The sequence below is a fragment of the Sceloporus undulatus genome, chromosome 3, assembly GCF_019175285.1.
Source record: "Sceloporus undulatus isolate JIND9_A2432 ecotype Alabama chromosome 3, SceUnd_v1.1, whole genome shotgun sequence".
Lineage (NCBI taxonomy): Eukaryota > Metazoa > Chordata > Lepidosauria > Squamata > Phrynosomatidae > Sceloporus > Sceloporus undulatus.
In genome coordinates, this window is record NC_056524.1 from 207232008 (window position 1) to 207242515 (window position 10508).

The following is a 10508-nucleotide window of genomic DNA, read 5'->3' on the forward strand; positions in this document are numbered from 1 at the left end:
TATCATTTGTTTGAGGTGGTTCAATTATTTATTATGGTCCTGTTTTTTCTCACTGCCTCACTCATTTTCTTGGCAGTCCTAATCTTGATTCCTGGAAATATAGCATTGGTTTGGATTGAACCTATTTGGAGCCAGGATTGGCTGCTGTTTTGAATATGAATTGGCTCTCTTCTCCCTAGCAACAGCTAGATTAGTGAAATTATGCTGGCTCATTCATATTCAATGCTAAACCCCACTTAAGACCTATATAATTGAGCCTGCAAGCCTCAAGCATTTTGCCTCTCTTCAAATACATGCATTAAGACAATATTGGAACTATCTGCTTCCTGGTTTATGCCTAAATTTGTCATTACACATGGACTGGTATCTGCAATTTGTTAAGCCCAGAAATATTCTTGCCTATGAACATGAGGAGTGTATAAGTAGAGTACATCCTACACGATGTAGTATGTGCTCTACCTATACTCGGGCACTACATGAAATAACAGGCAAACCCACTTGTCATAGTAAATGACATATCCTCCAACTGCCCCAATTTGGCAGGGACAATTCTCATTAATTTTCTATCATCCCACTTTTTCTACTGGTTTTAAAATGCCCCCCCTCTCTCTTCCCCCACTTTCCCCTTTCTTTCTTGATTTACTCCCATTAATACAAATTGTGTTCAAAGTACAAACATAGATTTTACTCAAGCCAGCAGCAGGGGAGAGGAGATGAGGAGGGCAGAAATCTTGCAGGTCCCTGTAGATTTAGCAAAAGCAGACTGCTGCACCACCTTCTAGATCCTCTAGCCTTTGTCATTTAGAACTTTTGTTTGTCTTGACCATACTCTGATGTTCCTGGGCTACATGTACCTTGTTTTTATCTGTGAAATGTTGGAAGCTTTGAAACTATTGCCATCTCTAAGAAACCACCACAAATAATGAAAGTGGCAGCTCTGATGTACAAAAATACATTTATTTTCAACAATTTCAAAACCACTGCCTTTTTTTACAGTAGAAATATTCAAATGGAACAATAAAACCAAGAACAGTATATATGTACTTTTATGTATATATATGATTCATGCATTTGTCGTACTTCATTTAAAATAAGTAACACAGTTGCCTGTCTTATTTAAACCTTAAAATGAATAAAAGTAAAACATGTCATTTTGCCAGTTTTCAGAAGTAATATATTTGGATTCCATTTCTGTCAGTCTCAAGCAGCTGTACTCAATGCAGGCACTGGGGCAGCTAGGGTTGGACCTCAGAGCCAATATTCAGGGCCCCTAAGGCAAGCCCATCCCAGAAGACCACCCAGAGATTAGCAGATGATGGAAGCAACAACACAGAGACTTAGAGTCAGCACATGGACACCATGGGCAGAGCAGGCCCAGTCCTGACTAATGTTGGTCACTGTACTATCTTCTCCCCCCCCCCCATCATTTTTTTTAAAAAAAACTACTGCAGGCAGATCACTTGACCAGGTATCATGATCATAGGAAACTGCTTTATTACTTTAAAATGTATTATCCCTTTGTAGAACAAACTGGTACTTATTTCCAAGTAACAGTGTTCAGCCTTAGAACATGAGAAACAAATTCCATTTTATTTCTGTACAAAGGCTGCTGCTATATTTTAATTTGATTGAAATGTGAATTTGCAAAGATTCAAAGTGTTGTGTGTAGTGTTTTGTTTTTTTAAAAAAAACTGAGGTGGCCAATTGCTTTGTATTTGGTTTGTTTGTTTATTGTTTGTGTTTTGGTCTAACATTTGGTTGCTTCTTCTTCTTCTTCTTCTCTAACTAGGGTTTCCAAATTGAAAACTGGTGAGGGCTCTTTATCAGCAGGTGTTCCTTGTAATGTAACCATGGGCCTGAACAGACAGGCCAAAATAAAGCTGCTTCGGGTCACTTTGGAGGTATGCTGTTTAAATGACACACGCATCTTAAGAGGCCAAAAGCTGCACCAAAACTTAGGACTGCAGCATGGCTTTGGCACGGCTTCTGGCCTCTTAGGACGCATGCATCATTTAAACAGCATATCTCCAAAGTGACCCGAAGCAGCCTGTCTGTTCAGGCCATAACTATCAAGCAACACCAGCTGAACTATTCTCTTCTATATAACCACTAAACATACAGGATCCTTCTCCAGTTTTCATTCTGGCAGTTTTAGCTCTAAATGTTTTAAAACATGGGACAGCAGCAAGGGCAAAATGTATAATTTATGTAATTTACATACAAAATCATAAAGCTGATGATCTCAAGGGTGAAGCACCAGTCTTGGCTCTGAAAGCGCCCAGCCTAATAAAGTTAGAAATGAGAGGCTGATGAAATGGGTTAGTACTGTACAGGAGAGAGCTTTGAAAAATTAATTTTTGGATGTCAGCTCCTCCAGCAAGCATAACTAGTGGATTCTGGAAGTTGTAGTTTAAAAAGGTATTTTCCCAAGGTTTAGTTTTAATATTTAGACATCTTTTCCTATCATTACATCTCAGGTTCAAGAAACCCAGCTATTGATTTGATCTGTTAAGACATAGGATTTCTGCCAGCAAGGAAAACTCTTGATATTTATATCTTCAGTATCTTATTCTGTTGAGACCTCATGACTTCACATTCATTTCATTTCTTTTTTTCCCCTTCTACATGTGGTTTTAACATAATGGAAACCATATCATTGTTATTCCTTCAAAAATATATCGATGGTACAACTAGATGTGTTGGCAATTTGCTATGACGTAGAGTGGGAGTGACTTGAAGCAAAGCAGGAATTTTGGAATGAGCTGAATGTTCCTTAGGTGGGTTTTTTTTTTCCTACTAATGTCTGAGCTATTCTGCTTATGCTATTGGAGACATCTGGAGGGGATGACAATAGGGTGTTGCTTTTTTATCTTAAGTATGCTTAATATTCTCCTGGTACTATATGAAAATTCAGTGGGAGACCTCATCATGAACTCAGATCTACATATGGGCATATCCATTGCACAAACATGATTTCAGAGAATCTAGTAATAAAACATGAGATTGCTCAGTACCATTAAGAGTATCAAAAACTGCTTCACCATGAATAAAATGGCATGTATTTCACAGCAAAGCAGAAATCCTTCATCTGTGTTTCCTAGTTACTTTACCCCATTATTTCTCATGACCAATCAGATTTCCTTACTACTGTGGGAATAATAACACCATGCTGGTTTGTAGCTTCTGATATTTCTGATCTCACATAATCTTCACTGGAGAGCTGCTCAGAAACAAAAAGACTAGAGACAATCACACAAAGGTATCAGTAGGCCCACTCATCTCTTCCTCCTCCTCTTCTTCATTTGCTGTAAAGTTGCTATAAGATATCCTAAAAGTGCTAAAGGCAACTATGACTAGGTAGAATAAAATTTGGAGAATTCATAGGTTTAAGGATTAAACATGGTAGAATAGGAACATTGTAATTTATTGTCACAGTCAACAAGCTGCAGCTTCCTGCCGGTGGAAAAGGAGACACCAGCACAGCATCCTTTTAGGACGCTCTGTATCGGGCCATAGATACCCCTAATTTTAGATTTTCTTATTTTGTTGAAAAACCATATTTTCTTATATGGCTCTCTGATTTGAGCAAATATCTCATGAATTCAATGTCATATGTCTGAGACCTCATACTTATATTCATTAAAGATCTGACTCAAGGCCTTTTTCCATATTGTCTCCAAGGAAGATCAAATATCTTAACTGTATTTCTAATGTTGTAGTGTTTCATCATCCAGCATGTTAAAATCACTGGGACAGATTTCCTTCTTTATGAAATTACTCTTGACAATGTTGATGAAATATATATATAAAAACAAGGATTAAATATGGCAGGCAACTGATACATATTTAGACCCCAAATGTGATACAGCTGCTCACTGCATGTTCTCAGTGAACTGGTTTGCTTATGTAGGTGTGAAAGGGGTGTGCATGTGTGTGGCTTGTTCATTTTAAATTTATCTTTTACTAAACATTAAATTATTTCTCAAGAAATAAAAAGATATTTACATGTTCATTATCTACAGTATGCCATCAGTATCCTCAGTATTAACATGCACCAGTGAGGGCCTCATTCATAAACTTGGTCAGGCTTGTTAGTGGCCATTTTGTGCATCCTGCCCACCCACATGAGAACCCAGACAGTTAACTTTGAAAGGCTCATTTCCCCATGTTTAAAGATATACAAGATAATAGATATATACTCAGTGGACTGAATACAACAGGCTGCTAAGTGAGGGGAGAACTCTGCACTGTACAGGAACAAGCCTGGTTCTGAGACTGCCACTGGCAAAGTTGGCCAAAAAATTAGATAAATAGAAAATGTACCCAAAAATTTAAGTTCAGGGTTATTTCTGATTTTCATTAAACCTTGTATATTTCTATGTTACAGTCTTCCAAATGCTGAATTTATGAATGTGGCCCCAGGGAAGAAAACAAAAGAGAAACCAAAGCTTTAAAAAATCCCATACCCTGCACCCAATAGTAATAATAATAATAACAATTATAATAACGACATAGAATTTTCCCTTTGTAGTAATAATAATAATAATAATAATAATAATTATAATTAAAAATAAAAACTCAGAAATGTCAATGTCAAAGTTGATTCCTGGCATCAAACACTAGTGCAGTTGGGTATTTCCTTTGTGCTTTCACTGTTGGAGATTGTTGAGATACTTCCTAAAGAAAAGCAGAAAGATATAGTCAGTGGAATTGCCTGTTGTGAGTTGGATGTCATTCTGGATATTGTTCATATATCAACCACTGAACATTTTATAGTGTATATTTCCTCCTTTCTTCCAGTGTGGGACTGGCAAACCTGTGACTCTGAGGATATGGTTGGACTCCAGTTCCCATTAACTACTAGCAGCATGACCTAGAGTTAGGGATAATTGGAGTAATAGTAATATCTGCAGGGCCACAAGATCTCAGGCTCTTCACTGCTTTTATAGATAATGACATTTCTCCATTCACTACCTCTGAAAAGCTTGTGTTGTGCACTAGTTTTACTACTGTTGAAGCTTTTAAAAGATATTTAAGTATTCAGTATAAACCAGAACTGATACTGTCCTTGTTCAGAAAACAAAGCATGAAAACAGGCATTTAGTAGTAGTGGGAATGCAGATGGACAACACAGATTGTAGTTGAAGAGATACCCTGGGATTTGGGAAATGAAGTTGGAGGCACTAGCTACTACTAGTACTACTAAAAATCCTGTTTAAAGTACACACTTGTGCAGGAGGTTAGAACTCTTGAAGTGTGTTTCAACAGGCCATTTCACTGTGTTGGTAACCAGAAATTTGGAGATTATTCTTTACACTTGTTCCTTAAGTGAACAGCATTCATGCTATGTACCTATAACTCGTGGGTCTAGCTCTTTGTCTATGAGTTCTTCAGGATCTGTGAATTCACTCAGAGAGATTTTGGGGGCATTTTCACTTTGGTTGACGGAACCAATCATTTCTTGTTCCTTGTCATGCTGGACCTGCGCATATATATTAATCCATGGGATTTTCCTGCATCAAGAAGCAGAAACAAAGAAACAAATATTTCATTAGATGTTGGCCCCTCTGACTTCACAGTGGCAGTTGCCTCGTTAACAGTGATGATTTATCATTTATGTATATTAAATCACAAGAGGAACAAAACATGAGAGAAGTATAATCAACAGGTTTTTTAAAAAAAAATTAAAAAATAAAATGTCATTTCTACTGAATACATATGCAATGGAATCTGTTTACCACACAAAGAGAACATATACATCACAGTTAGATCCATCAGGCTGCAGGCTTAAGCTTTTGTGCTTATGGTTCCTCAGAAATGGTACTTAAAAGAACTGTCAACCCTCCTCTTGAAACTGCTGTTGATAAAAATCCAACACATTTTAAGTTATTTGCAATAATCCCTTGAAATAAATAAGTGAAGTGGAAGAGATGGGAGCTGAAATCCTACATCAGGAGATTTCTCTACAGAGACATTCCTACAAGGAACAAGAAATGATTGGTACATCTCTGTACAGTAGAGTCTCGGTAATCTGACATTCGCTTATCCAACATTCCGGATTATCCGATGCCTCTCCCCACCAGACACGCCTCCTAGACACACTCCCAAACATGGCAGCTGTGACAGGATTGCCTTTTCTCACCCCGAACGGGCTCCTCAGAGTCCATTCAGGGCAAGAAAAGGTGCAGGAAGGAGAGGCCTGGGCCCATGCGGAGGCCTCTCCCTGCCAGCTTCACTTTCCTCCCCTCGAACAGACTCTGAGGAGCCCGTTCGAGGGCAGGAAAGGTCCAGGAACGAGAGGCCTGGGCTCATGCTGAGGCCTCTCCCTGCCAGCTTCACTTTCCTCCCCTCGCACAGACTCTGAGGAGCCCATTCGAGGGCAGAAAAGGCCCAGGAAGGAGAGGCCTGGACCCATGCCGAGGCCTCTCCCTCTTGGCTTCGCTTTTCATGGTTGGCTAACCTTCCGGATTATCCGACATTTTCAGTTATCCGACTATTGGCCCGCCCGATTATGTCAGATAACCGAGACTCTACTGTAGCTATGTTTTCCCCACCTAAATTTTCAACAGTACATACACACCCATCATAGCTATATCTGTATTTCTGGGGGGTGGGAAGATAAGCAAGGATACATCCAGCAATTTTCCATCAGCTGGTTGTGCAGCAACAGGTAGTTGTAGGCCTGTCTTAGCACATCCACCTACAAGAAAAGATCTGGATGAGGAAATGCAACCTCCAAATGATCTACAGACCAACCAAGGAAATCCAGCAAGTGCTGTGACAGGAGAGACCCTCTCATTGCCACAGGAGTTTACCACATACATAGGGACCACTTTTCTGATAATGATAATAATAGGATTTATTTATATGCCATCCAATCACTGGGAATCCAGGTGGCTTACAACAGAGGGGATAATGGACGGTTCCTTGCCCTCAGGCTTACAATCTAAAAAGACACGACACAAAAGGAGAAGAGAATGGTGAGGGGGGAAGGGGATCAGGTCCAGCACTCTTCTCTCCCTCTGAGGTCTGGATCAAGGCACATGGACTGGAGGGTGGGCTCTTCTTCTTCAGGCTAGCCCTGATGGAGCTGGGCCTGCCTGGTCAACTCCTTCACAGGCTGGAAAATGACAGTTATGGAGGGAGGAGTCTCTTCTTCCAGGCTAGCCCTGATGGAGCTGGGCCTGTCTGGTCAACTCCCTCGCGGGCCGGAAGATGATGCCTTTGATCTTTCTCCTGCTTTATCTTTTAAGCCTTTTAACATCTTTTTAGTGCTCTTGAACACTGATAGCCAAACTCATTTAGCTTTGGCATATGCTTGTCTGATTTTCTAAATCTATATTAGGACAGTAATAGCTCACATAATGTGTCATCACTGCTTGGAATGCTTGTCTGAGTTATCTCCTGCTTCTGCTCTCAGCTTCTATTTTGACTGCTGGACTTTTTTGAACTTAGATAGAGTTCACAGGTAGCTTCTTTCTTTGCTGTACTAAAAAAGCCAGATAAAAGTAAAACTATTTCAGAATAAGCACCTAGGATCCTAGCTTAGTTTAGACTTTGGTCTGTGCACCCTTCAGAGATACATGAATGAACACTTTTTCAACACAATGCATGGAAAAGATGTATGTCCAGTGCTTATTAGAGGAACTTCTGGTGTATGTGGATTCCTCCTACCACTAGACTATATAAGCACACTCACATATATTTTCCCCTTCCATTCCTATGCAAGGACCTCATACCATTTATAGGAAGCTATATGAATGGGGGAAAAACCTCATTGAGCCATTCTCTGTGCATGGCAGAGAAGAAAGCAACATCAAAAGGAGATTCTGTCAGTTGCCTCTGTCTTCTTAACCTCTTTAGTTCTTAATACATGAGCACAGATATTGATGACATAAAACAGTTCCATTAACATCAAATGGTTCCTGCTTCCAGCCTACCATATACAATACCTGTCTTAGGCTAAGTGTGGAGATAATACAGAATACATGATTTCTAAGGTGCCTTTCCTCTGTTTTAATGGTGGAAGGGTAAAGAGAATGTGATTTACTAGTAGGCAGACTAGGAACCTTCAATCAGCTTCATATTTTTATAAATTTCATAAGCTTTGAAGAAAGACAGGAGCTTTACCAGATATAGCCAAGAAGCCACAAAATATAACTATTAAAAATGAACTGCAAGTGAATATAGGCCCAGTACAGACGGGCCCTTTGCGGTGCACCCATGATGTGCTAGGGTTGCTGAAGGGCGGGATATGTGCACACGTCCCACAACCCTAGCACATCATGGGCGCAATGCAGATGCACAGCGCCATACAGATGGCACGCGCAATGATGATGTCACAGTTGCGCTGCATCCAAATGGCGTGCCGCAGCTGCGACATCACCACACCTTCTCTGGTGCTTTGTGGTGTTGCAGTGGCACTGCAAAAAGGAGTCACTTCCGGGCACTCCTTTTTTGCTGCACAGCAGCACCATGCAATTTGTTTCCTATGGCACTACTGCAGAGCAAGGAGAGGTGCCGGGGAGGCACTTCTTTTTGGTGCTCCGTACCGCACCATAGACTTCTTATTTCATTGTCTTCTGTTAAATCCTGTATCTCATTTTTCCATCCACTTCAATATCTTATTCTAACCTTGCAGTTTAAGTTCATGTCTCAGGAACATCCCATTGTAATGGTTACAGAGGCTATATGGATTGCCAAAATTGTCAAAAGAAATGAAGGAAAACAAACTGGAAATGGTTGGAAATTCACACCTTGTTTTGAAAAATGGCAACTGATTTCAAATATGAATTGTCATTCCTAGCAGCTTAAGGGCCAGAATAATTTTTGTATGCCACATGAGCATTTACACTTTTTCCAGCGTTGGGCAGCAGTGGCAAAGGAAGGCAAACACATTTTTCTACCTCTGAGCACTCTGTTTTCCTAATGTCTTACTATTAGAGGTCACAATCTTAGCATGCCTACACTCTAGTCATGTATTTCTTAAAAGTTAGGTATAGCTATGTTTCTTCTGCGTGGTCTCTGTGAATGGCCCATTTCAATCCTTCAGGCAAGGAGCATCAGTCTGAGGTCACAATGGGCCAGTCTCATTCATTCAGGGAAGGTGCATCAGCCTGAGGTCACAATGGACCAGTCTCAATCCTTCCAGGAAAGAGCATCAGCCTGAGTTCACAATAGGCCAGTCTCAATCTTTCAGGCAAGTAGCATCAGTCTGAGGTCACAACAGGCCCATTTCAATCCTTCAGGCAAGGAGCATCATCCTGAGGTCACAATGGGCCACTTTCTATCCTTCAGGCAAGGAGCATCATCCTGAGGTCACAATGGGCCAGTCTCTATCCTTCAGGCAAGGAGCATCAGCCTGAGGTCACAGTGGACCAGTTTCAATCCTTCAGGCAAGGAGCATCAGCCTAAGGTCACAATGGGCCAGTCTCAATCCTTCGGGCAAGGAGCATCAGACTGAGGTAACAACAGGCCCATTTCATTCCTTCAGGGAATGAGCATCAGCCTGAGATGACAATGGGAGAGTCTCAATCCTTTAGGCAAGGAGCATCAGTCCCAGGTCACAACAGGCCCATTTCAGTCCTTCAGGGAAAGAGCATCAGACTTATGTCAAAATTGGCCACTCTCATTCATTCAGAGAAGGAGCATCAGCCTGAGGTCACAATAGGCCCATTTCAATCCTTCAGGCAAGGAGCAATAGACTGATGTCACAATGGGCCTGTCTCAATCTTTCAGGCAAGGTGCATCAGCCTGGCATCACAATAGGCCCATTTCAATCCTTCAGGTAAGGAGCATCAGCCTGAGGTCACAATGGGCCAGTCTCAATCCTTCAGGCAAGGAGCATCAGCCTGAGGTCACAATGGGCCAGTCTCTATCCTTCAGGCAAGGAGCATCAGCCTGAGGTCACAGTGGACCAGTTTCAATCCTTCAGGCAAGGAGCATCAGCCTAAGGTCACAATGGGCCAGTCTCAATCCTTCGGGCAAGGAGCATCAGACTGAGGTAACAACAGGCCCATTTCATTCCTTCAGGGAATGAGCATCAGCCTGAGATGACAATGGGAGAGTCTCAATCCTTTAGGCAAGGAGCATCAGTCCCAGCTCACAACAGGCCCATTTCAGTCCTTCAGGGAAAGAGCATCAGACTTATGTCAAAATTGGCCACTCTCATTCATTCAGAGAAGGAGCATCAGCCTGAGGTCACAATAGGCCCATTTCAATCCTTCAGGCAAGGAGCAATAGACTGATGTCACAATGGGCCTGTCTCAATCTTTCAGGCAAGGTGCATCAGCCTGGCATCACAATAGGCCCATTTCAATCCTTCAGGTAAGGAGCATCAGCCTGAGGTCACAATGGGCCAGTCTCAATCCTTCAGGCAAGGAGCATCAATCAGCCTGAGGTCATAATAGGCCCATTTCAATCTTTCAGGCAAGGAGCATCAGCCTAAGGTCACAGTGGACAAGTCTCAATCCTTCAGGCAAGGAGCATCAGCCTGAGGTCACAATGGG

At 41.4% G+C, this 10508-nt stretch overlaps 1 protein-coding gene across 1 annotated transcript in view; it reads right to left on the minus strand.

The window, feature by feature from the left end:
- Positions 1-2004: 2004 nt before the first annotated feature.
- The window catches only part of SORCS3 (sortilin related VPS10 domain containing receptor 3), a 652615-nt gene continuing 644111 nt past the window's right edge, over positions 2005-10508 (minus strand). Inside the window, exons 26-27 of the mRNA XM_042460847.1 lie at positions 5353-5513; positions 2005-4677 (exon numbers count right to left, since the gene is read on the minus strand). Of these exons, the coding sequence (XP_042316781.1) occupies positions 4613-4677; positions 5353-5513 (226 nt within the window). The 3' untranslated portion in view covers positions 2005-4612. The remainder of the gene's footprint in view (positions 4678-5352; positions 5514-10508) is intronic.